The following is a 27,240-nucleotide window of genomic DNA, read 5'->3' as shown; positions in this document are numbered from 1 at the left end:
TTCTCATCCCTCTGTAAGCATAACAAGCTGTGATCATATTGTGTTGTATGTTTACAAGTCAGTGGATGATCGCCGTTTCAGAAGCCTAAATTGGGCTTGATCATAGTAATCCTATCAGTGAAGAATCAGATCTTTCTCGGGGTGGATAATGCACACTTCAAACATTGAAAACACACCAAAAAGCCAGGTTTTACAAGGATTTACTGCTACTGTCACCAAAATCCCACTATATGATAATAATAATAATAAATTCTTAATACAACAATACACAATTGCATCTCCTTGAAAATGTATACCCACTACTTCTGCATGTTGCTCTGCTTCTCTCTGAGCACTTGCACCTCTAATGCTGGTGAGTGTGATCATCACCTCTTGCTGACAGCACTGTAAGGGTTAGAGTTAGGGCTTACAACACATTAAAATGCACTTTTTATTTTCCTTAACAGAGTAATAATCAGAGATTTACACTTCAAGGACGTGCCAACCACAGGCACTAAAATGAGAGACTTGACAGGTTTGTGCTATACTAACCACATTTTGCCATTGATATACAGTATACAAAAGGTGTTAATTTTACAGAAACACTCAGTAGTATTCAACATGTTTAAGGTACGTTTCAAGCTCCCTGTTGTTGCACACAACAATCCCCTTTTTCAGTGCTATCTATATCAGAATCTGGGAACAACAGTCTCCAGTGAAACTTGTTGCACCAAATATAGACACATGCTGAAGGGCAGTGAAGTTAACTCAGTAGAAGTAACTAGAGAACCAATTGAGAATGCTACTTTGATAAGGTCTTAGCTATTCCTTAGATCTCTTTCAGGAGTGACCATTGCTGCAACTCTCTGCTTTTAGGCACACACACAGTGCTTTTACTGTCATAACAGAAAACCAGTGTGACAAAACTGTACATGACAATAAAGTTGAACAATTCCTAATTTTGTTTAAAGCTCAAGTTTAATATATAGGAACAGTTGGTGTATTGTCTTATATAGGTATCTAAGATTGATCGGTAAGTTAGGAATTTACCATCATATTTTAAAGAGTAACTTCATTGTGAAAAGCTCTATTTCGCTGCATTCTCAAGTTGAATGTTTCAAGTCTGTTGGGTTTGGTCAGAAGTGCGCTTGTGCACCTGTAACCACACCTAACAGTGATGTCATGACGTACTGACACACCCTGGAGACCACTCCCACATCACTGCAGCAAGGTGAGAAGTTAAACCACTGAAAGCCAGTAAAAAAAAAAAGATTTTCAGCTGCTGTAAAGTTGCTCTTTAAAAACGAATGCCTCATTCACTTTTGATGGGATAAAGAGTTTTTTTCTTTTAGGTGCTGCAGATTGTATCTCTCATTTAGAGCTGCAATGATCAGTCAATTAATCAATAAGTCAATCAACAGGAAACTAATCAGCAACCATATTGATAATTGAATAATTATTTTTGTCATTTAAAGGTGCAGTGTGTAGAATTTAGTGGCATCTAGTGGAACGGACTTGGCAGAAATGGAATATAATATTCATAAGTATGTTTTAATTAGTGTATAATCACCTGACTATAAGAATCGTGATTTTGTTACCTTACAATGAGCCCTTTATATCTACATAGGGAGCAGGTCCTCTTCCATGGAGCCCACTATGTTGCACTGCCATGTTTCTACAGTAGCCCAGAACAGGCAAACCAAACACTGGCTCTAAAGAGGACCTTTTGCGTTTTTCGTGAGTTTCAGGGCCACTGTAGGTTCCCCTAGATGCTTGGAGGGGAGGGCTATTCAGTTGGTTGCAATCTGTAACCTCACCGCTAGATGCCACTAAATCCAACACAGTGGTCCTTTAAGCAAAATTACCAAAAAATAGGTTTCAGCTTCTCAAATGAGAAGATTTAATGTGGATTTTGGACTGTTGGTTGGACAAAAGAAAACAACTGAAGGCATCACCTTTAACTTTGGCAAATTAGAACTTGTACTATTTTGACACATTATAGGCCAAGCGATTCAGCGAGAAAAAAATAAACAATATAATAATATAATAATAAAAAAATAAATAAAAAATGTAGTTGCAGCTCTACCCTCAGTTACTTGTTGATGTGAAAAAGTTGATTTTTAATTTAAAGCAATATATTGCATGTAGGATTTGAACATTCCTGCATCACATGCAAATGAGCTTTCTTTCACAATTTTAGTTTTAGTTAATCAATCCAACATGGCAGTGTGTTTTTATCCACTAATTCACTGAGAACTACAGTCCAGGAATGACCCCAGACACAAAGCATTTAATATTGGGTAGCAGCTACCTACTGTCAAAAGTATCTTTCACCCTTAGTCTGTGTTGTTTCAGTGAAATAATTGAATTTCTCTTGACACCACACAACCTGCTGGGAAAAAAAAAAACAATATTATGCTCACTGTCCTTTGTGAATAAATGTTTGTGACAAGGAGACGGCAATCTGAAAACTCACCAGCCCACACCAAAAAATCTGCAGATGACAGTACAAATACACAAAGTATACAAGGTCTGCCATCTCACCATGCTGCCATCATTCTCACATTTACTCACAACATGCCGTGTACCCTTCAAAATGGGCTTTATTTTGTTAACATTTACAGGAACATCACTGACATTAATTTCCACCCGTTACATATGTCTATACTGTACAGATGCAACAGAAAAATCAAAATCCCATCCTCTGGTTCTGAGACTTCTCTCATAGAGAATGCGCTCCAGTCAGTGACAAGCTTCAGCAGTGCAGAAAAAGTTCACACAGGACGGTCCCCTGTCAGAATCCCTGGGACAGTGGAAGCAACCACGGAGCAAAATGGAAGTTGTCAGCTGGAGCCAAATTTATAAAACGCCCGTACACACAAATATTATACTCACAACTAAATCCATGATTAAGTTGTGATTTAGGAAAAATATATATAATGCTGACGCCAACATCTGCAGTTTGTTATCTTTATCCAATTTTGTGTTATGTATATATAAAAACCGTCAAGTACTTTATATCTCGATCCAGGGTATGATTGGTATACTTATGGTATTCTTTAAAACTGGAATACAATGGCATCAAGGATAAAGTTTTTTATTTTTAATTTAATTTTTGTTTTTAAATACATATACACGGTGCCTCAAGGTTACCAGCCTTGTGCCTCTTCATTACCCATCCATTGTTGACTCTACACTGTTCAACGTGTCACTATTAACATTCAGTAGTTGCTATGAGACAGCGTAAACTAAAATAACTCACTTCAAACATAGGGTATGCAAACCTTAAAGTATCATCAACCCTATTTCATTTTCTTAGAAAAAAAAAAAAAAAAAGGGACGACATATGAGTTTCTAATATGATTAGAATATAATAAATAATAACATTTGATCACAACTTTTTTGTTATCTGGTGCACGGCTGGAAACGTCGCATGTCACATCTTCATGAAAGGCAGCGAGAGTCAATACTTGCTCCTCTTCACCCATAAGGAAATGAGACCTGCCATGACGGGCAGAGAGAAGGCTTCGTAAACATAAAATATAATTTAGATTTAGTCATCAACACAATGAGTCAGAGACTAACAAACACTGCATGTGAAATTCTTCACATCACACTCTTACTTTAAAGAAGAACCGCCAGACTTTTCCAGTATTTCACCTCATTGACCCTATGAATGCATGGAGTGCTCCACCGACCGGCTTTACAACAGCAGCCATTGTACAAGTCTCCCTTCATGCATTTATCTGGCATCTACTCTGCATTAGCAATGCAGGCCATTCTTTACAGCTACAGAGGAGAAGCAAATTTGTATTCTGTAACGCAAAACTCTGATGTCTCCCAACCAACAAATTAGCACTCACTGTGACTTCCAATGGGAGAGGAAAAAAATAAGCAAAACCTAAATGTTTCCTGATAGGTCCACTTGGGGATAGAGCAAAAGTGCAGCATTGGTTGAGCAAGTGTGCAGTAAAACGTGAGACTTTTACAATGGCTACATCTGTTTCTGCAAAACATATACTGTAAAGACATTTACACAGTGTGATGGGAAAATATGCAAACCGGTTCACAAAGAGCAGAATGCTCTGGTCTTAATGCAACTGCACAGTAGGTTGACATCTATACTGTTGATGTTACTACCTGGAGAACTCTATGCTACTAAGAGATTTTACACAAGTTTTTAGAACAGTACACACAGGTTGGATGAGGATTTGCGCACTGCATTGATTCCTTAATGTGGCGTTATGGAAAGCTCCCGTCTTTTACAGTGATTAAGAATAGCAGGACTCCTCTTTTCTTAAGGTAAATGAGGTGGCCAAGGTCCTCCCGCTAGCTTGTCTTGTTTTTGTTGCACATGTTTTGTCAGTTGCGGCGACACGAACACCCTCCCACTCATCTTCTCCTCCGTCCTCCCTGAAAAGGGAGTTAATCTTCATAAGGCCTCCCTTTGCTTCATCATCCACCACCAACGCTCAGCTGTCAGACACGGGGAAGCTACATAGGACTACATGAAGAACACAACACTTCAACTAATGCACAGTGCAAATAGGCTTCTCCCCCTCTTCTCCATCTCAACCTTTCGAGATGGACAGGCATTGAGGAGAGGTGGGGTGGAGAGGGTTAACTCTGGACAGCACCCCTGCTGGCAGGCAGCCTTTCTTCTTTTAGTTTATTTTTCATTTTTGGTCTTTCTGGGAATCTCCTGCCCTGAGGGAGGGGTAGGTGGAGTGGCCGAGGGGCTGGGGGGGGAGAGGGCTGGGAATGGAGAGAGGATTCTACTTGTACAGGCTCATGGTAGGGCTCTGGTACATGCACATGTAGGCGTCGCACAGCAGCCGTCGGGCCTGGCCCTGGATGCTCTTGGGATCCAGGGCGTGCAGCTCCTCTGGGGTCATTTTCAGGTAGGCCTCCACCTCTGGACAGGGAGACACCTGGGGGATGTTGAAACCGTTCTGCCCTCCTGCAGAGCCACATGCACAGTTATTACAAACAACATAATAAAACAGTAAAGCTGAAGCCATATCATAGTCACAAGTGATTCTCAGGGTTTGAAATACTAGATGATTAATATATACTGCATCAGGTTAAAACACAGTGTCTCAGAAGTTGCCAATGGCAGACATGTATATCAAATTAATTATTGAATACTCACTTATTTACACTGGTACTTAAAATGTTATCAAAAAATAAATATAGATAAAAATAATTATTCAAAAAGGAATTAAAGCTGAAACATTTTAGCCAATTAATCAATTAGTTGATTGACAAAAACAGAAATACCGTCTAGCGGTTGTGTGCCTCATCTAATATTTGTAGTGAAAACTTGGCCTATAAAGCTGATTCTGATAGAGCACAAGCTTCAGATATGAATATTGCTGCAGAGGAACTTCAAATTCTAAAACGTGGATGCTTCACACACATCTTCAACCCAGCAGCACAGAAGATTGGTGTCACCAACTCAGTATCCGATCAAATGTGAAATATGATCTGTTCCTGAGTTATGGAGTGGAATAATGGTCAGAAAAGTGTTTTTGCAGAACATTATGATGTCACAGTGAAGTTGACCTTTGACCTTTTGGATATAAAATGTCATCACGTCATTATTTTATCCTATTAGACATTTGTGTGAAACTTTGTCATAATAACAGTTATGGCCAAAAACATGTTTTGTGAGGTCACAGTAACCTTGACCTTTGACCACCAAATACTAATCAGTTTGTCCTCAAGTCCAAGGTGACATTTGTGCCAGATGTAATGAAATTCCCTGCAGGCGTTCCTAAGATATCGTGTTCACGAGAATGGGACAGACGTATAGACGGACGGACAACCCTAAAACATAACGCCTCCGGCAAGTCGCCAGTGCAGAGGCATAAGAATACTCAGCAACTAGTTTGTTAGTTTTAATGGACCACTCATATAAATCATTTTTTAAAATGATATCATTTATTTTCTGTTTTTTCTGACATTTCACTGCTCAAACAATTAAGCATAAAAATAATTGGCTGATTCATTACAATAAATGTAAATAGTTTCAGCCCTAATAGCAGTTTTATCCAGGTCAGATTGGAAATACATTTACAGCAGTAGTTATTACAGTTGCTGTGGCTGTCATGTTTGATGACATAGGAAGAAAAGTCATGCTGTAAGTCTTATAGAGCAATATAATGTAACAAACCACAACTTTGGTCCAAAGTGTAAACAGTAATTTAGAGTGTATGTTTGTTTTGTGTAGTGATTAAGGAGTGTAGTCTACTACTGGATTTCTGAGGCTCTATTATATCATCTGTGTCACCAAGTGCTGTGAAATTCTTTCTCCAGTGTAACAAAAACAATATTCCTGTGCATATCCTGGATAACAGCTGCATTTCAAGGATCAGTTTGATGTCATAACAAACCCAAAATCAAAAAGCCATGACACCTACCATCACGGTCAGCCATGCTGTCAAAGAAGAGCCAGGCGGAATCTGCGCTGCCGTACTTGACGAAGGCCACGTAGTGACTGGTTTCGATGCACAGCACAGCGAACAGCTCCATCCTCTGGCGGGGAAAACTGCCCTGCCGCCCCGTACCTTCTTGTAGCTCCTTGGGGACAGACAGTTTGCCGTGCCGATGGGCTTTTCGTCTTGGGTGGAGGTGAACCTAAATCAAATACAAGCAGATACACACCATCATGCTCACTGTTTGTTACCATGGCCTGTTAAGGTAAAAAAAAAAAAAGAAAAGCAGAATATAAAAGCTTTAAACTACATTTGATAATTCATACTGCGAGATGGGCAATTCAGATATAAACCCAATATAAGCCACTCTTCTGCAACATAACTTGCATTAAAACAGTGTCATTTCTTTGGATTTGGCGCCACCAAATGGATCATTCTGACCAACACTTTTACCACTTGGTTTTTGTTGAACTAATGTTGCAACAATGCCCTCTGTTGTTTACCTGTGTATTGCACTTTTCACAGAACTGTTTAATCTTGCCAGCGGTGATATCCCCGTCCTCATAACAGTCTCGGCACTCGTAGAGAGCCAGGCCACCGCAGATTCGACATTCCCTGGGAGCTGCATAGTAAAAACACATATGTTCATTATTGCTGACACGCTGCACAGAAGTGTAGTTCTTTCGCAGGTTTGAAAACAAGAAAAAAGGGTTCCTTCATCTTAGCTGATTTGCAGTGACAACACAGTGGATTTTCATTACAAAATGTGACAGATCTCTGAATCACCATTGATCGGCAAGAACCCATCGCATTTACACACGAAAAAAATAATTATTAGCCACAACTCACTGTCTTCAAGAAGGTCTGTGATGTCTAACTCTAGTGAGGGGAAAATCTTGTTGAACATTTTGAAGTCCTTGCCGAAGCGGGGCATCTGGATGATAAGGCAGGAGGGAGCCTGGGGGTCAGAAAACAGAGAAAGAGAAAGCTTATGTAGTCATCAACAAAGCAGCGTGGACATATCAGCGAAGCTCACAGGAAATGAAACCTGAAGCCAAGTGGCTGCCAGAACAGAGTCTACACAATGTACTTGATATCCATCACATTACAGACCTAAACGATTAAATCTGAAAGTAAATAGTGATGACAGACAATCTTGGTCTGTCAAAATGTGTTACTTTATCAAGGGTAATTAAAGATAAGAAAATAAGGATAAAAAATTCAGAATATAAATTGTAAGCTGTCTCATACTGCAATCTATGTTCTACATTTCTTGTTTAAATTAGGTGACTGATCAGTAGAAGAAGCTACTTTTGATCTGCGAAGTATCCTTTTTAGGATTATCGGTTTGGGATTTTTGGAGCTGTGGGGAGCAAGGACTCACTACTCTTCCCTTTGAATCACAACATTTAGACCACTACATGAGGTGACACTACATAATATGATCTCTTTTTTTTTTCTTTCTTTCTGTCTTACCTTAAAAGCATTTCCATCTCCTCACCATCATTGAAACAGCCAAAATAGATTTAATTAAATCTGATTTACATAAGGATCAATTATACCTACTGTATGTAGCCTTATTAAAACTACACATGTGCTTTCAAGTTTTACCATTGTTAATAACAATTATCACAAGGGGGGAGCCATTCCTACACCACATGCTGGAGAGGCTAAAAGCATCCCAGGTGTACTTTTAGAGACATTAAGGATTGTACAATGTATCTATTGTTTTCACTGAAACTTAAAGACTTAGACCTCAAAGCCACCCATCAGTGAACCCTGCTTTGCACACTCAGCTTATTTTTCTGAATTTTAATTCATCCTACACACCACACAGTCCATTTACATTCTCCTCAGGTCTGTTGTCTGCTTTTGTTGGATAACAAGGCTACATTTTTAATGACAATTAGTTACAAAAGTTACAAAGTAAGGTTGGAATAATATTTCTCACTGACGTGATTAAGTCCTGGTGACATCGTATTGTATACTGTTTCTAATGTCTTTGAATTTGATTAACTTTATTGAATTAAAACACAATGTTCTTATCACTAAAATGTAACTGAAAACATTAGATATAAAAATGGTAAATAGTTTCATGAAAGGTTATTTTAAAGCTCAACCTATTGTCTACATTTTGGGAATATGCTCAGATCTGGTTCAAAGACTATGTGACCCTGTGTGATGTAGTGTTAATCTTGAATGACTGTACCAAACTATTATCTACTAGTTCAGTCTGACAAATCCAGCCACAATATTACCAACCGTTCGACCAAGCTAACCAGCTTTTTAAAGAGTTTAAACAAAATGAAATTCACCTCCGCAAACTTTAGGTCGCTGTTGATGAAGGACCACTCCAGGAGCTGCTGGATGGTGGGAACTCCAACCTTATCTTTCTTGTCCATGAAAATCTGGTAAAAGTAACAGTCTTGAACCTTCTGTCCCGCTGACCTGGAGAACAAAATGTATTCATTTATCTTTTCAAGTTTTAAAAACAGCAAGATATCAAATGGACTGAGTGTGGTATCTACCTGTGTTATTTGCATCTTTTAGATTACTATGACAAGCAATTAAGGCTTATTAAATGAGGAAATTCCTATCTTGGGTTTTTTTTGGCTCACTGCAGAATTACTATGGAAGTATAACTTCATAACCCTGTAGTACACAACATAGGAATGATGATCTCTAGCTCGCTGAGCCATTTTTTCTGCTCATCTGAATCGCAAAGATCCTTAAACATGACAATAAAGGGAATTTCCGTACTGTGACCAAACAACTCCTACAGTTAAACCACTGTACTCACGCTCTCCGCTGTTCAATCTTCAGTGTAATCACTGCGGCAGAAGTGAAACTTTATCTGACTGTGTAAATCTACATATTACAGATTTAGAGAAGGTCTGGTAAATTTCTGTGGCTTAGCAGTGATGTGTGTATAATTATATTTGCAGAGTCTGCTAAAGGGTGGCAACCAGACATATGTTCATTACTGTATCCAAAGTACCGTAATACACATGGTTTTATGTATGAAAAGTTATAAATGTATCATTAAAGTATTTCAAGCATCTCTTCTGCTCTTTAAAACTGGCAGCTAAAACATTACTAGAAATATCGCCTTGCGGTTGAATGCGTCCGCCAACCAGTCAAGTTACAGTTTACATCTATGTCTGTCCAGACTCATAATATCTGTGGTGAAGACTTTGAGGGAATTTAATAAAAGATATTAAGTGTATTTTCCTTGTATGTGTTCACATGCTTGGCCAGTAAAGCTGATTCTGAAAGAAAACAAAGACAGTAGACGATACTTCAGATATGAATGTTGCTGCAAAGAAGCAATACATTCTGAAACGTGGGTGTTTCAAACACATCTTCAACCCAAAGAAGAAAGAAAGAAGAAGAGAAAGAAGATCTGTACAGTCACCACATTTTTTCGTGGTGAGTGAAGTTGACCTTTAACCTTTTGGATATAAATGTCATCATTACATCCTATTAGACATGTATGTCTAATAGGATAAAATGTATGAAATTTTATCATAATTAGTGTATGAATTCTTGAGTTATGGCCAAAAATGTGTTTAGTGAGGTCACAGTGACCCTGACCTTTGACCTAATCAGTTCATCCTTGAGTCCAAGTGGACGTTTGTGCCAAATATGAAGAAATTCCCTCAAGGCGTTCCTGAGATATCACATTCACGAGTGAATAGGACAGACAGACGGACGGACAACCCGAAAACATAATGCCTCCGGCCACGGCTGTCGCCGGCACAGAGGCATAAAAACAATGTAACAAACTGTTTCAGTAAGAACAATACACACATTTCAAGGTTGTGTTTGTATCTCTTTTGGGCCTTTGGCCACTAGATGTAGCCAAAGAGGTTTTGTACTTTTTTCAAGAGACAATTGGCCTTTACCTTAGTTTGAGCAATGGATCCACCCTCAGTATGTGATGGAAAAGGATGTTGAGGAATTCCTCAGGATCTGCAACACAAGAGGACATTTGAGACTCTTGGGGGCAACATTCCTGTACAACTGCTGCCAAACAGTGCGGACACTGATCAATAGAATTCATGTGAATGTTAAATGTATGTGTATGTTAAATGTATATGTATGTTAAAATAGTTTTTTGCTTTTGTTTCCCTTTGTTTCTCATGACTTGCAGCAGTATATGTTTCTAAAGAGTGTGTTTTATCTCTAAATAGTTAAGTTGTATTTATCAGTATAGCAGCTTATACATAATAAAAATAATAATCACTTCAAAATTCACAGTCACAAGTGGACCTGGCCAAGAAAGAAACACCAGTACAAATAAGCTGAAACAAGCACAAACTCATAATGATGAGTACAGTGAAAAATTATGAGAAACTGTTGAAAGGCCAATAACCGAATTATGTGTCTCATCCTCCTACCTTTTTCTTCAGAGGTAAACCCAGAGGCAGCTTCTACTTTTTCCAGGATCCTCCTTAGCTTCATCACTTTAGTGGCACACACATACCCGTGTCTGGAGGACAAAGACCAAGGAAGTTACAAGCTAGCTAAACAGCCACATGTTTTAGTGACATTAGCTCTGCTAGAGCAATTTGCATTAGATGTTACATTCAGAGTTTGATGAAGTAAATTATACAACCAAGAATATTCTGGATTCAAAACCACATAGGTTTGTTTTGCTTTGTCTATCTGAATTTAAATTATGTGTTAACTCTTATTTAAAAGTCCTGGAGAAACTTAAGCATCCTAGGCTAGGAAAGAAGTTTTTGTCTCTGTAAAAAAAAATAAAAGTCAAAAATGCATGCCTAAAACAGGTGATGAGAAAACCTACAACATGGTCAAGGTCAAAAACCCAAAAGTTCTGTAGCTGCAAACTCACATGCGCAAAGGGTTGACTATCTCTGTGCGTAACAGCTCTTGGGTCTCTCTGTAATACTCCACATCAGTCTTTGAGCGTGGTCTCAGCAGAACCGTGTCCAGTACTGAGCTGAAGGAGAAAAGACTGCGGAGCAGAATACACATCCGAGGGATTAAAATGAGTGCATCTATTATCTAATTTATCTAAGTTAAATGATGAATCCTTGGCTGATAGTCACTGAAGAAAAAAAACATATGTCATCCAAAAATATTAATATTGTAAACCTTCACATGATGCATATAATGCAGTTTGTTTCTATTTATTGTGCAGTTAAGTAAAAAATACTTTTGGTAGCTTGAATTTCCCTAATTTTACTTGGAGGTCTTTTTTTATTACTTCTGGATTGATTAAATTTAAAGATAGAATTCAAAACTCCAAACTGGTTGAAGCATATTTAAAGCATGGGATCTCCTGTAGTTTGGGCTGACTGCTTTGTTCAAAGGCCCTTTGGCAGTGTTGGCAGAAACAACAGATGCACCACTGTCCACCAGCCAACTCACAGCTGGAACACACCCTCCTGTCAGAGCCAGTGGTCAAAATCAAAACAGTTTACTAATAAGCCTCTGCCTCTGGGCAAACACAGCACCGCTGGCTGAGGAAGCACATCAATCAATATGACTAAAGTCCTGAGACCATATATTATAAAATGGCATTCACTGTAGCTGAAAGTATTTACTGTTGGATTAAAAGAGTACTGACCAGAAGAGAGTTGAATCAAGGTAGCAAGAGTTGTAGTGGCCCTGGATGCCTTTCTTTTTTCCCACCATGACATCCAGACCATCATTTTCTGTGCGAGGAGGAGTGTTCTCATGTACTACCTCACTCAGGTAACCCCCAAATGCTGCATAAACACAGAGAGCACAATTGTTAACATCAAGCGTTTGGGAACAATAAGGGAGCCTTTCAAATGTCTTTTACTGTCATAATCATCCCTATTCGTTCTGCTGACTCACCAATGGAGTTGCAACGCTCTATAGGGTTGGAGGAGTGGTGCAGGGATGGGAAGCGGGAGTCGGGCCGGCAGCACTTGAGCTTCACAAACAGGGCTTTTTTGGGAGGGCAGGTAAAGTACCGCGTACCTTTGAAGGTGCCATCTGTGCAACCAGGGCATTCTTCTTCCTGGAGGAGAAAGTCAGTCAGTATCACAAATTATAAATTTGTCTCAGTGGGCTTTGCAACTTGCACAGCATACAACATCCTCTATCCTTAGACCCTCGATTCCAATAAGGAAAAACTCACCCCAAAAAAACCCTTCAACAGGGGGAAAAAAAAAATGGATGAAATCTCAGGAACTGAGAAGCAAGAACCTGGGACTTTCTGATCAGGTATTTTGAATCAGACTTTATTAACCTTTTTTTTTAACAGTGTAACTGGCTGTTAGCAGGGATATGTTGTATTTTACTTTCTGCCAACACTGGCACATGTGCATTCCAACAATCATGAGTTAAATGTTATCATAACACTGAGTTTTTTTCTGCATTTTAACTGCATTAAATCATGTGGTAATAACTTACAAACAAACCCGAACAGTTATATGACTTCTATGACTGAGTTTCAACACTGAGAGAAACATGGTCAACTCACAACCAGAAGTCCACTATGACACAAATGCGTGAATGATCAAAACAAACTTGTCAGAAAGTTTAACAGCTGCTGGTGTATTGATGGTCATAAGTGGATGAGAGTTAGCAGTAGTGATAGTAGTTAAATACAGAACTGAGCAAAGGCTGCGTTAGTAGGTGGGTCAGGTTGTAATACATTATAGTCACTGGCAACTAGCAACAACAAAACTAGTGTTGCAAACAGAAATAGCTGAACAACATAAATATAGACTAAGGCTGTGGTGATGAGTGGAGCGATTTCAGCTTGTAATAGCAGCAGTAGCAGTAAGATGTATCAAGCCAGAAATTGAAATAAAACACTCTTATGTGAATTTGTGTGTAGTTGCCAATCCTATAGATCTGCTGATTATCAGCTGATCTGATTTCACAAAAGAAATTTGCCAGCACTGCTTACACGCAGATTGCAAATGATACCAGCACTCTGTATCACAAGTTTTTTTTGATTGTCACTTGAAAATTGCAGATAAATTTGCAAGTCCCACAATCCTCCCACATGCTCATGCATGGGTCCCAAGTATGGTGCTTCTTTTGATCAGTTAAATGTGTCAAGTTTAACATGAGAGGAATGATCTCATGTTTCAAGTCACAGCTTGCACGACGCACATTTGGTGAAACAGGCACCTGGGTGGCATTGATGACTTCATGTTCCTACCTGAACCTATGGTGAGAGCTTAAGCTGTCAATAGGTATTAACAGTTGAAAGTAAGGGAAAGTGCAGTACTCACGCTTGAAAAACTGCACAGAAAAGAATCAGTGGTAATGACCGAGATGGGCCCATTCTCACACATGCACCATTATTTAAATGTCAAACAAACACAGCCTACCAAGGATTGAAGTACCATGAAGCAGAACAGTTAACATAATATTACTTGTAACACTAATATTATACAGTATCTGTGATTTTTTTCCCCCCACTTACTGCTACTGAAACCTAAATCTAACGTCCAAGTTTACATTACTGTGTTGTCTCACCAGCTCCAGCCCAGCCAAAGGCTCCAGCAGGCCAGGGGGCAGACCCACCCAACGGATGACACCACACAGTGGGGGATTCTCTTTCACCTCCACCAGAGAGCCCACCTCCAGACCTGGTTGTCCTCGGGGAGGTGTCGGCGGCCGCGGCGAGGGAGGGGCAGCAGGTGACGGGGGCTCGGGCTGCTCTCCCATCACTGATTGCACAGACAGGGAGAGAGGCCCATGACTCATGCTGTCAATGGGCCCGGTCTTCCGGTTCAAGCTGAAGGGCAGAGAGTGGAACTTGTTGTCACTGGACAACGAGGCAGAGGGCGGGGCCCGGGAGGGCGGCGAGGACTGGTTGAAGTCTGGGGGCGTGTCAGTAAGTGACTTGGCGGGGTCTTCCCCAACTGCAGAAGAGAAACCAGAAACCAAAACTCAACCTTCATTTCATGCAGACCGTACTAACCAACAAAGAGATGTCAGTCCTTCAAGAGTAATTTTCAGAAAGCTAAAAATCCCTGTTTCACTGACCTCTTCTGATTTACATGCACTTATAACAGTGATGTCACAGTGTACTGAACATACTGAGGACACTTCTACTTCAGGGCAACAATGTGGGATCATCAATCAATAGAGATCAGCAAAAAGAAGATTTTCAGCTGGTGTTAAGTTACTCTTTAATAACACCATCCTAGAATAGGACCTGCACACATTTACAACTTTTAGGATTTCTACCAAAAAATATTTCTCAGTGTTTCAGGACATTTTCATTCTTGGGCCAACTAGAACCTAATATGAGGACATATTCCTCTTGCCAGTGAATGGCATGATTGGTAAAGTCGTATTTTCCAGCGTTAATTCCAGCTAACAGTCCAGAAAATTTTTCTTTGAGGTTCACTGCTCAATTGGCACATTCTGACTACTATTTGGCGAGGTGTTATAGCCATCACAAGCAGCGAGAAGAAACTTATTGATGAGGTATAAAAATATCTAGAAAAATCTCAAGCAAAAGTCTTAAGGTATCTAAAAATATATTTACTAGTTAGCTATAGTTGGAGAGACTTACTCTTCAGGTTAGAAACAACACAAAATATTCTGAATCTGTATGTGATATAAAGCTTCATATTGTGCTCTGTGGTCCAGTTGATGTGCCACACTGTATCCACCACATCCAGTGTAGATGAGCATCGGTTGACGTGCATCACTGTCAAGGCACTGTGCTGCACATCTCATATGATTTGGACTCACTGAGCTGAACTAAAATGATTGTTCTAACTTGCCATGTTACATTGTCCATACTATAATTACATACAATTTGAATTCACAACTGCTGGGGAAGTGATGTCGCAGTACAGATGAGTTGTCTTGTTGACATTTGAAAGAGAAGAAAATATTTAAAAGATAATTGTGGAGTGGTCTAGTCTTGTGTGCATAGTGCTAAAAAAATTATCAAAAGCTCGTAAAGATTCTTATGTGTAAAAACTCTTCATGATGAACCCCCTGATGGAACAAGTCTTCATCCAGGCTCAAGTATTTGGCCTAAGTGTGAAAATGCCCTCAGTCGAGGCGTGATGTCTGGTATGCAGACTTCATTTCCTACTTAATGTGTTGCTGTGCACTTCATGCAGTGTCAAATTCACAATTTTCAGAGAAATCACATTTGGAATCAGCTTTCTTTCAAAATAGAGTATGACAGGTTGTGCACACGTGCTTTGTGGAACAAATCACACCTTTCAAAACACTGATTATTCAATTTAAAACAATGTGTTTGTGGAAGGGGAGTGCCACCCTGTTTAAGAATTCACAAAAGAAGAATTCCTTGAACCCGGACATTTGAGTCCATACAGAAATATTCTTCGCTAAAAATAAAAACTGGAGAACTTTGTGATGTCACTGTATATCTGTATATCTGGTACTGCCGTAAACATGTTTTTATTTTGTTTATGTGCAAGCTGTCCTTGAACCAAAATGTGGAAATATTGGAATTTCATATCTTCTGCAGAAAAGAGAAGCCACTGAAATTAGGTCCCATTAGTCATCACGATGTTGACTTTACTAGCATTGACACAACAACCCCATCAACATTCTGTGATAAATGTGCTGTATTTAACACAGATGGTCATAATAAATATATTAATTAAAACATTACAGATAAATCTTTAAATTTGGATTCATAATTGTTTGTGATTCTGTGGTGACAACTCAACTCAGTATCTCATGACAGGGGGGACAGCCATCACAACATTTATTGTTTGAGTCACCTCTGACTTACAACCCACTGACATTACAAGTTCTCTCTGAATTCTAACTTTAAGAAAGAATGATGCCAGATCACAACTACTAACAAAACTGTCATTACACATATAAATATCATGAATTCTTGAACTGGGTGACATTCCCTTTTAAGTTTGTTTATCCAAACAGACAGTTACTGACTAACTTGCGCTATTCCCACACTGAGAGAACCACATGAGTTTGATGACCAGTCTGATGATTTCATGACCGAAATAAAAGCACCATGAAAAAAAAAATCCATAACTCAAACTGTGAAATATGCCCCCTGAAGAAGATGAAAGTGATACACATTCACAGATGAGTAAGCAGTTGTGAAAACACCACATCACCTATTTGTGACAGACCTCTCCTAATTTCTGCAATACAAACAGGAAAGAGAGTTTACATGCATTAGTATTGAAATGCTATCGCAAGCACTGAAGCAGCCTGTTTTTGCCTTGATGGCAACACTAGAATAATTTTTACACAAGCAGTTTTAATTATGAGCATTTTAAAGCTTGATTATTTCATATTTGCCATAAAACTGAGGCACTTACCCCCTTTTCTTTTTCGGTTATTTTTTTTTACAAGTACACAGCTTTTGAAGAAAATTCATAGTTGTGCATTTATTCATGATTAGGATATGAATCTTATCAATAATGTGACAATAAACAGAGTAAAGAGTTAACATTCATAATGCTGTGTAGATGTAAAACACACTTAGCGACACTCTGCCTCCCGTCCTCTAGACTACAGGAAACATTGTGATTTTATTTCTCATCAAATTCTTCACAACTGACATGTATCAGTGATGAAATGAACAATGGATTTCCATTAAACAAAAATCTAATTTCAATCCCTTCACCAATGGAAATACGAAAACAATGACACAACGTGCTGACTGAATTAGTCAGCCTCGCCACCAGAGATGAAGGCTTTTACTAATGCTTTGGCCCGCAAATAGTATAACAGAGAAATTTAAATCTTTTAACTGTGTCCAGCAGCCGGTTAAGACGTAATCTGCAGTGATGTTCGCAGCATTATTAAAAGCCGTAGACAACACCAGTTACTCCATGCAGGTGGAATTCAACACTAAAATGGTGATGAAGGACATGACTAGTGGAAAGGTCTTTACAGCAAGCTACTGTTACAAACTACTACTTTTTCTGTTAGGGGTATACATTTACTTCAAGCCTGTTGTAACTTCTTACAGCTACCAAAGCATTATATCAACTTATGTTAACAGTCCTCCTCCTTATGCAGAGTCAAGAGGGTTTTTTGTCCCAGCATACAGTAATTACAGTACATGACCTATATACTACATATTATGTCTAAAACAGATTTTGTATAGAACTCCGTTTCTCCCACGTGTTTAAAAAAAGAAAAAGATCCAGTGGACAATCTTCTATTTTTCATGATATAGCCTATTATGACTTCAGGTTTTCTCGTAATTGTGGAGGTAAAATGTCAGAATTCTGAGACACACGCCAGGAAAATCCACTCAGGTTTCTGAAGTATTTTGAGTCAACCATATTACAGAACAAAAAAAAGTCCATTTCTATAAATGCGTCACTCCACACTTACTGCGAGAGATGTGTAAAAAATATGCAACCCCCTTCTTTTTGATCCAAGTCTTTTTATTTTGTATGACACAACTTGAGGGGATGCCCAATTTCACAATGACATATACCTACAACTTAAAGGAAATTTAAAAGAATAAACAAGGTAATTAACCCTTTACTTCTCATCTTTATACAGTATGTATAAAATACACCTCTTTTATAACCTTCTGAAATTTATTTCTGTTTGTGGATCATCAGATCAGATGTTTTTGGTGGTATTTCTAATATTATCCAGCATGGTGGAGACACTGTTTCAGCATCACAGCTCCATTTAGTTGCTGCTTGAAAGGATATTAGAAACTTTGAAACAAGCAATATACACCATATATAGTATATGGAAAGATTCAGACAGGTGGTCTCTTGGTTACATAATATTTATGTGTTACTTTGAACTTGTTGAAACTTCTCATAAAACTATTGTGAGAGACTGTACCTCATAATTACACTTCATACTAGATTAAGTATTAATGTAAATTATAAAATAGAAAGAATACATACCTCACTTGTGAGATATTGTGAGAAAAATTATTATGACCTTGTATTTTACAATTATGAGAAACCTTAAGTCATCTGAGTAAAACCAATTCAAAAAAATATTTTTTAAACTATGTGCCATATGTTTTAGAGAGTGGAAGGAACAGGTTTCCATACATGACTACACCATCTTCTACAACTATTAACAGTCTATTATGTGCTGGTTTTGGAGGACGCTTCTCTTTAGAGTAACCCACAGTACCAGAGTGCATACATCTTTTACCACAGGGTTATCCCAATGACAGTGAAACCCTTAATCCTGGCAATGTTAGTGTATTCAACTATATAAAGCACCTATGAAAAGTGTGCCTTAGCGAAATAGATCACTGAGTAGCTTGTTGTGAACAGGAGCTTGCCGGTAAGATGGTTGACATCCTACAAGTACCCGTATTTTACCTTCATCAATGTACCATGTGCTTTTGGATTTTGGCTGGACTGGGGGATCAACAGAGCTGCCATTTAAAGTATAGTAAAATTCAGACTTGCTCCTACTGCCACACTGATGACCTAATCCTGTAAATAACACAAGTACATGAAAAAAACACAGAGAGATAAGCAGAACGTATGTGGCACGTGTGCAAGTGTGTGTGTGTGTGTGTGTGTGTGTGCGTGTGTGTTCAAGTATGTTTTGTCACTGTGTCTCAAGAGCAGGCCAAGTGAGAAGTAAAATGGTTGAAAATCTTAAGGAAAGGGTCAATTAATCAGAAACTTTACAAAGTTTTCTCTACAAAAGAAACACAAGAAAAGAAATCAGGATAGTGGCACATTCCATACACATCAAATCAAAGCAGCTGCAGCAGGAATTTCTCATATTTTGTGTAAAATGGTGTTAAACTCTTCGTTATTATTACGCTTTTAAAGGGACTTTCCACCAAAAGTGTTTCATGGGTTGTTATTCTTCACTTTGCTTCCCTAAAATATTACAAATTTCACCAAGATATTCTTCTGTAACAAAAGAAACACAGAAATGATATCTTCTATCAGGAAATTGCTTAAGAGGGATCATCTGAACTGACTCAATCAGAATTTGTGAAGACATTTTCAGGAAAAGAAAGGATCTCAACTACTTTTTATTTATATTTGCAAAACCACAACAACACAATTTGATGGAATGCCCCTTTAAGAATGAAGAACTCCATCAAGCTGAGGGGATGTAAGTTATGTTTGTATCATAACAGCAGTGCAGTACCTTTGCTCTTTGGTTTGCTTTGGCCAGAGGACGACTTGTCACTGTTGGTGCCTCTGGGGGCAAAACTGTGCTTTTGCAGCCTTTGTTCCTGCATGGAATATTCTGTACAGCCCAGAAATACATCCACATTAGAGGCACAGCACCCCTGTCAGTCTACCTTAAACTACCATGCACCACAATTTCTATTAGGCTATACTGTATCTCTTTCATCCCTCACATGCAATGTATATAAATTCACATTGATCCTGTATCATTTTAGTTATTGCTTTCCCTATCTGTCACTACATGAGTGTCAAAGAAAACAAAATCCCAGAGCACTGATCATATCTTGCAAATTCTGATGAATGGATTATAATAGCCAACAGAAGTTCTCATTTTAGTTTTCTTACACATGGCCAACAGGGTTTCAAAATGCATGACGCAGTAGCTGAAGTGATCTGCCATGTGTAATGGTGTGTAGCGCTACAGCCAGTGAAGTAATAACCTGGCCTACAACAACTAGCCAGTGACAACAAATAGTGTGTTGCTTGAGGAATGTTCAAGGCTTAAGATATTGTATTTAAATGCAAGTACGTAACCCCATGTACAAGAGATGAACTTTTTTTTTTTTTTTTTGCCTCTCTCTTTGCAAATAAAGCTGACACTCACAAATGAGGATTGTAACTTTCTAGTATTTTACAGTACCTCTTAAGTAGCTCTACTTAGTGACAAAGTACACTTCATGTAGCCTGTCTACAGATTGCAAAAGGAAGGAAATGACAAGTTTGTAAAATTACCAATCCCAATTCTCTAAATTTCCTGATTTCAAGTCTGAATAGTCAAAGAGGCGGCAGTAGCACACATAAACAAATCAATATGCCAATGTGGAGAACAAAGAGCCTGAGTATCTCACTTGACTTTCAAAAACAAGTGAGACATCAACACAAAAGGCTCTCTGTTCCCGCTGCAAGCAAAATACAAACTCAGAATGCTCAGAAGGAGCTCAGAGCTGTTCCAAGGGAAGGAACGCTGAAGGTTTTTGGAAAATCGCTACGCTTTGATGACAAACACAAGGTATAAAAACAGGGACAGACACTACTGTAGGTGACTCACCTGGCATTACGTCACAGATGGGGACGAGTCGAGTGTGCTCTAAACTGGCAAAATTACACAGCAGCTTCCCGTCGAACACACCATCCCAGTCCCCGATAGGATTGTCCTGAAAGAGTTGGAGACATGAGAACCTTATAACCCTCTCAGACGTTCTTCATCGTAGTAAAAACTGGTGCCACACGAATGCCTGACTGCCACAGCAGCTCCTTCTCCCAGTAGTGGTGATTAAGGAGGTGAAGGTGTATTGTCTTATCACTTTAATCCAAAAATTACACTTGAGCTTGATCCTCCTTATAGTGATAACCTAATTGCTCATCTCATCTTCTTCACCTACACAACAGACCTTCCAACTCAAATCCTTCCCCCCTGAAAGCTCTACTTTCTCTGCAAAGCACAACCACGCTATTCTTCTCTAGTTTGTAATCCAGGATTCTGCTCCAGCGGGATAATCTAAAATAAGCGTGAGGCCAGTGCCACCAGCGAGAGAAGGCAGGGCGAGGCTGGACGCAGAGTGAGGCAGAGCAGTGGGCTCTCCTCAGCTGCCTGCTGGCCCCTTGCCACGCTGTTGGGTCATACAGCACTAAGTCTTTACCTCACTCCCCGCGTGACTGCCTTGCCTTTGTGTGGGTGGCTCAGATGCACTGAGTGGGCTGTTGCTGCTGCTGCTGTTGGTGCTGCTGCTAACGATCAGCAGTCAAATGCCTCAGTTATGTGTTTCAATCTCTCTATGACTACAATAGCACTCCCGCCTGACAACAGTAGTCATAGATACCAGCTACTGTGATCCCAGGCAACAACGCGTGTCCCTTAAACATACAAATGAACGTTCATAAAAAGAAACAAAACAAGCATGTCATGACAGAAAACCTGAGATTCCCATTAAATCATTTGAGTCTGCACATTTAGGCTGACATCCGTAACTTTCTGCATGTTGCCGCCCTCTGCTGAGATGAGGATGACTTCTATGAAGATCAAAAACTTATCCTGAGACAAACATCATCTTCAATTTTCTTTATTTATATCAAAATTAAATGTATTTTCTTTGTAGTACAACCACAGTAAATGTGCCAATTTTAACATCCAGATAATTATACCGTGAAAATCACATAAAATGATGAAGAAGTTACAGATTTCAACTTACTTAAATGTCTAAAATAATGATTTCTTGAAAGACAAGCCTTGAATACCAAGAGTCAAGCAATAAACTGTATTCTAGGGAAACTGTTCATATTGTCATTTTACAAATGCTCAGGAAGCTTGTAGAAAAACACCTTCACCATCTACACCGTCTTAATTTTCTACTAACTGACTGACAGCAGCAGGAGCCCTAAAGTTGACATTTAACTTTGCTTTCAGCAACAATTAAGGATAATTTTCTTTATTAATTCATTTGTTGATTTTTTTTTTTTTTCAAATAATTGATACATTGTTTGGTCTGTATGATGTCAAAAAACTTTGTGACTCAAATTAATTATTTTGTGCAAACATCAGTGCAAAACTCCTCAAGGTACTCAATTTACAATTATATGATTTGATGTGATAATCTAGAAGCAGCAAATGTTGCACATTTTTGCTTGATAAAAAAACAATTATTTTCCGTTTATCAGCATCAGTATTATGATTTACTACTTATTCCAGCACCTGTCTAGAGATAGAGGGGAGTGTTTAGGTTGTGGATACAAAGACTCTATTTAGAGAGGAGTCTTACTTACCATGTCAACTCCCACGTAGTAGCCCAGGCTCTCATTGCCTGGCAGCAAGTCACAAAATATGATAGTGCCTCTCTCAGGTCCCTCTCTGGTCTGCACTAGGACCCTGGAGTTGATCTCCAGTGGGAAGTCCTGGTCCTCGTCCACCAGTTTAACGTGGTCCACTTCCAGCTCGCCCAGGTTGTCATCATCATCATCTTCCCAAAGTTCAAGCTTGTCCAAGGCCACAAACACGCCGCACTCATCCTCACAGCGGAAAAGTTGGCGGCCCTGGTAGGAGCCCTCCGTGAAGCCCTGGCCCCGGCCCTCCTCCTGGGAAAAAGAAGTGGAGGAAAATAAAAAGAAAAATGTAGAGAAAGAGACCAAAGAGGAGCAAGAGATGAGCAACTTATTGTCATAAAAAGGAGGGCAGGTAGGAAAGCTGCTTGCTCAGCATTCTTCAGGGAAGGGATGTCAACATCATAGAGCTGTGTGAGCATATGATCAATTGCTGCAGCAGGAACACGACTTACTGCGATGATAAATACATTCAAAAATCTCGAGTACAGATACTAGATGCTCTCACAAGACATACTGTAACATATTGTGCTTCTTTTCTCACAGGCAGGTTCTTTAGATATGAAAAAGTGCCAAGTCACTATAATTGCTGGCATATATTAACAAAAAAGAACACAGAGATCTCTATTTGGTAAGAGGCATAAAATCAGAATTTTATCTGGAGTACATGTGCTAACTGAAGCCTTTATATTGAGCTACAGTTTGAATGTTTGAGCTCCATCAGCCCACTCAAGAAGACTACAGCTGAACTCAGTAGAATAGAAACAACATTGTGCTGCAATAAGTAACCCTTTGTATTTTGTTGCTTACATACAGCACAGAACAAATGGCATGACACTCAGATAATTACATAAATGCTGAGATTAAAGGAGTAGTCAGCATAGAAATGAATGTGCTGTCATTATCTGCTCACCCACATGTCTGTCAAGACACTGCAGCTTTGTGTCATCCTTCTCTAAATATTTGTAGCCAGTCTCTAGCTCATGAAAGGGCAGATAACGACCAGACAATTTAAATTTGTGGGACATAATTCAAGTGTTTTGAAGCAAAACAAGTGCTTTAAGTCAACATGTATATAGTCAAGTCAAAGAAACATTTTGTATGAATACATTCAAATGTTTGAATGTGTAAAAAATATCTGAGCAAATAGATTTCATTTTTGAATCCGTAAGGAGATCTGCAGCTGTGCATGACATTTTGAGAAGAACTGAAAAAGATTTGCACAAATAATTTCCAATGTGTGTGCTTAAACAAGATTTGCATAAAGGTTTGCAGTTTCACATCAAGTTTGCTGTTACACACCTGTTTGTGGGTGAAAAAAGGTCACACAGAACTCAACTGTATGTGTGAATCCCAAGATTATAGCTACAAATCAAATTCCTGAGTACAAATATCTTTGTCCCACATTTGACGCTTCCTCCTGAATAGCCTATGGGGATGCCCTGAAACGCTGGGAGCGTGTCCGCTGAAGGACCTGAAAGCATTCCCCAACAGCCTCTGAACTTAACAACACTCATTATGAAATGAATTTAAAATAGGCTTTCTTCGTGGGTGTAGGACATGCAACATAGATGATATTTTAAAAATGAAGTAACATTAGGAGCCACTTTAATTCAGCACCCACTGTCCACTGGGTTTTCAGGTACACATTGCAGTCCCGCAATGCTGTGTACCAAATTTGGCGTTAATTGAGTCAAAATCCAAGAAGAAAATGTCACATTGCTGTTTTTCACATTATGAAAATTAGCAAAAAAAATCCATCATGGCAGACTTTTATGGTCCAAGAGGCTTTTTTTGTATTGAGCTGGACAGCGCCACCATCTGGCCAATTGAGTTAATATTTCTTGGGAAGCACATGCACATCGTTTCCAGTTTTTTCCAGTTTCATGGTTTTCGCTCATTCCAGCTCACAGCAATTTGAGCCACCGCAGAATAAAACAAACAATAATAATTAAGATTATAAAAACATCAGGAGTACATTTCCTAATATAATGTATAAGTTTATACTGTAGGCTATGTCTATTGTAGTGGAGCTCAATGAATGCAGACCAAACACAAAATAAGCATCTAACCACTTACGTCCTCCTAAATAGAGAAAAAAAAATACAAGAGTTCTCACCAGCAGTTCCACTCCAAACCAGATACCAGAGAGGGCTCTGTCAGGGAGCAGCGAGCCCTTGAAGCGGACCACACCAGGCAGAGAGTCATCCCCTGAGCGCAGCTGGACACGCACCTTTGAACCACAGTCAATATCACGGACGCGCTCTAGCCTAGACTTGTTGCAGAGCAGGGCATATCGCTCCTCACAGTTGGTAATAGGAAACAGCAGCTCAGCCAGCTTCTCGTCCAGCTCCAGGACATCACGCTCGTCCAGGCTCAGCACCACGTTGGTCTGGTCCAGAATGCGGAGACTTTTCTTGCCCTTGCAGGGGGGGAGTGTGCGCCCCAAGCTGTTGCGCTCCTGGCAAGCCTGGCCGAGACTGCCTCGGGGGATCCTCAGGGTCTTTTGGGGAGACTTCTCCACCGTACACTCCTTCACCACCATGTAGAAGCGCCAGTCCTCCCTGAAGCCCCCACTGGGCTTCTCCTGGCTCCACAGGGCAGAGCTCATGGCTGCATGCTAGACAGGAGGTCCAATGTCATGGCAAGTTTGACCTGTGGTCTGTAGTAAAGAATAACATTTGATTTTTTTTTTAAATGTATTCAAGCCAGTTCATATCAAGACATGTACAACTGAAAAGATAAGAGCAAGAATGATTAATAAATTAAAATACAATATTCCTCAAAAATATATTGTGAAAAAGTCACAACACAGTTAATTCTCATTACTTTCCATTGAATTTTTTTGTTTTTGAATCAGGTGGGATACACACATATGTATCTGCACATATGTAAACGTTTGTATGTTTTGTTTTGAAATTTTACAGTCGTGAATACAGTGTTTCCATACCACAACAAATAAAGCACAAGTACAACACCGGGAAAGACTTAAATAAAGTAGGAGGAATACACAATTCATTACAAAAATAGTATTTCAGCTAGTAACAGTGCACATCTCACTCCTAAGCACAGACTGAAACCAGCTACCCAGCAAAATGTTTGGTTCATTTGTGTAAAAGCAGACATAGGCTTAAATTATTCTTAATGTTAAATGTGATCGATCCTGATGGTCTGAGCTGCGTATTCTCCTCTCTCATATCCAGTCATCCCTGTACAATGCCCATGTTTTTTAAGCAGGACCTCATGTGAAACTATTCATATCTGCTGATTTGAATATTCCAAAAATAGACGTTGAGCAGACAGTTGACTTATTCTGACACCCAGGGGTAAGACTCGCATACTAGAGAAGTGGACTTCCCCTGATGACACCTCGGATATGATGATAAACCATCCGACAGTCAAGAACTCACGCTACATCCGTCATTAGTTTAGCGTGACAGTGAAAGGTTGTTTTTCAGTTATTAGCCTTACTATCATATTGTGGTTTTATAAATGAATTCTATTACGTCAGCGTAATAACATGTTAACGTCAAGACAACACAGGTAGAGAACTGAAAGTAATTTCCACCTGACAGGGGCTAGCCGCTGACCTGATAAGACATTTATTTTTGGGGTGTTTTTTGGGGGGGGGAGGTGACAACCACAATGTTGATACAGTTTGTATTATTCCAGCCGGCGTCTCTAAAGAGCAATAACATGACTCGTCTTAATGAACATGCAGTGTGTCATCATCCAGAAAAAGCTGTCAGTCAAAGGCCCTTTAAGAGAGGGAAGTAGCTAACGTACCGTGCTCTAAAATGCACCAGTAAGTCATTTACGTATAATGCCAACGACATGAATACTTTACCTTTGATACGCGTTGGTTCAGTTAGATGTCACAGGTGACTGTCATTTCAAATGTCCATCTTAATTAGATACAGGCCTCTGAAAACAATAACGATTCCTCCTGTGATAACCTCTGATTAGCTCAATTGCTAGCTAATGCTAGCGTCCTAACCAGCGAAGTATCACGCTAAAGTTAGCCTCGCCAGCTGATGAACTGCAAAGCAGGCCGGCAGAGGACTGCCACCCTCTACGGTATGCTAACAGCATTTAGATGAACCTGTTCTCCACGGGAAATACGTGAAATCATACAGTGTAACGCTACAGCGATGAGATATATTATTTACAGGAGAACGACCTCACTAAACTGAATACATGATGTCATGACAACCCCGGTCAGGCATTGGTCAATAGCTTTGTTCTCAAGCGTTGATTGGCTGCCCCTTGTTTCTATTACCAAGTCCCACTCTGTGGGGTTTTCCCCCATGAATGGCAGAGCATATAGTTAGGTTGGATTGTAGCTTCCAAGGCAGAGGATGCTGTTTTATACTTAAATAAAAGTAGTAATAATACTAAAGTAACATTAAAATGTTTACATATTTAAAACTTGAGAAGTATTATTATGAGCAAAATGTACTTAAGAATCACAAATAAAATTTGTGAGTTATACTGTAATGCTACTATACATTACATTGATTATGTTGGATTATTATTAATTAGGCCTTCATATGCACTGTGAGCAGACTTTTTGTTGCAATATATCACAATGTGTCATAATTTCTATGATCTTATGGTTTGGATGGAAATGTGAATCTCAAAATAATAACTGTAGCTGTCAAATAGCTGTAGTGCAACAAAACATTCAATATTTCCTTCTGGAATGTACACCACTGACTGCTTATTTTTATTTTTCTATAAATTGTAATATTGTTAGTAGTACTAGTTATTAGTAATAGTAGTAGTTGTTGTGGTGGTTGTGGTGATATATGGTGTGGTGTTATTTGATCTCATCACCACCTACACCTTGAAAAGAAACACAAGACGTACATAGG

At 39.2% G+C, this 27,240-nt stretch overlaps 1 protein-coding gene across 3 annotated transcripts; it reads right to left on the bottom strand.

Moving 5' to 3' along the window:
• Positions 1–416: 416 nt before the first annotated feature.
• cylda (cylindromatosis (turban tumor syndrome), a) lies at positions 417–26,572 on the bottom strand. 3 transcript variants are annotated; one of them, XM_044329421.1, is made up of 17 exons: positions 26,214–26,572; positions 24,486–25,028; positions 22,313–22,621; positions 20,601–20,706; positions 19,509–19,610; positions 18,716–18,832; positions 13,908–14,296; positions 12,267–12,432; positions 12,013–12,154; positions 11,275–11,397; positions 10,817–10,908; positions 10,322–10,388; positions 8,732–8,864; positions 7,266–7,374; positions 6,920–7,038; positions 6,402–6,618; positions 417–4,939 (listed from the first exon to the last, which is right to left on the bottom strand). In XM_044329421.1, the coding sequence occupies exons 2-17, from the start codon at positions 24,975–24,977 to the stop codon at positions 4,755–4,757; spliced, it is 2,868 nt and encodes a 955-aa protein (XP_044185356.1). In that variant the 5' UTR covers positions 24,978–25,028; positions 26,214–26,572; the 3' UTR covers positions 417–4,754. The 3 variants fall into 3 exon arrangements, with proteins under 3 accessions (XP_044185356.1, XP_044185448.1, XP_044185523.1); XM_044329513.1 differs by lacking the exon at positions 18,716–18,832 and having other exon boundaries at positions 26,214–26,571; XM_044329588.1 differs by lacking the exons at positions 18,716–18,832; positions 19,509–19,610 and having other exon boundaries at positions 26,214–26,571.
• Positions 26,573–27,240: the final 668 nt, after the last annotated feature.

Source organism: Thunnus albacares, chromosome 1 (assembly GCF_914725855.1).
Source record: "Thunnus albacares chromosome 1, fThuAlb1.1, whole genome shotgun sequence".
NCBI classification, from domain to species: Eukaryota; Metazoa; Chordata; class Actinopteri; order Scombriformes; family Scombridae; genus Thunnus; species Thunnus albacares.
Note: the sequence above shows the minus strand (reverse complement) of the source record. Positions and strands in the feature narration are given on the sequence as shown.

What these genes read in the sequence shown, in the direction of transcription:
- cylda (XM_044329421.1), bottom strand. Translation starts at nt 24,977, where the DNA reads ATGAGCTCTGCCCTGTGGAGCCAGGAGAAGCCCAGTGGGGGCTTCAGG. An exon ending in CACATGGTACATTGATGAAG is followed by an intron (nt 14,297 to 18,715) that starts GTAAAATACGGG and finishes TCTCTTCTGCAG; the next exon opens with TTGGGGAAGACCCCGCCAAG. An exon ending in GCGACCTAAAGTTTGCGGAG is followed by an intron (nt 7,375 to 8,731) that starts GTGAATTTCATT and finishes TCTGACCCCCAG; the next exon opens with GCTCCCTCCTGCCTTATCAT.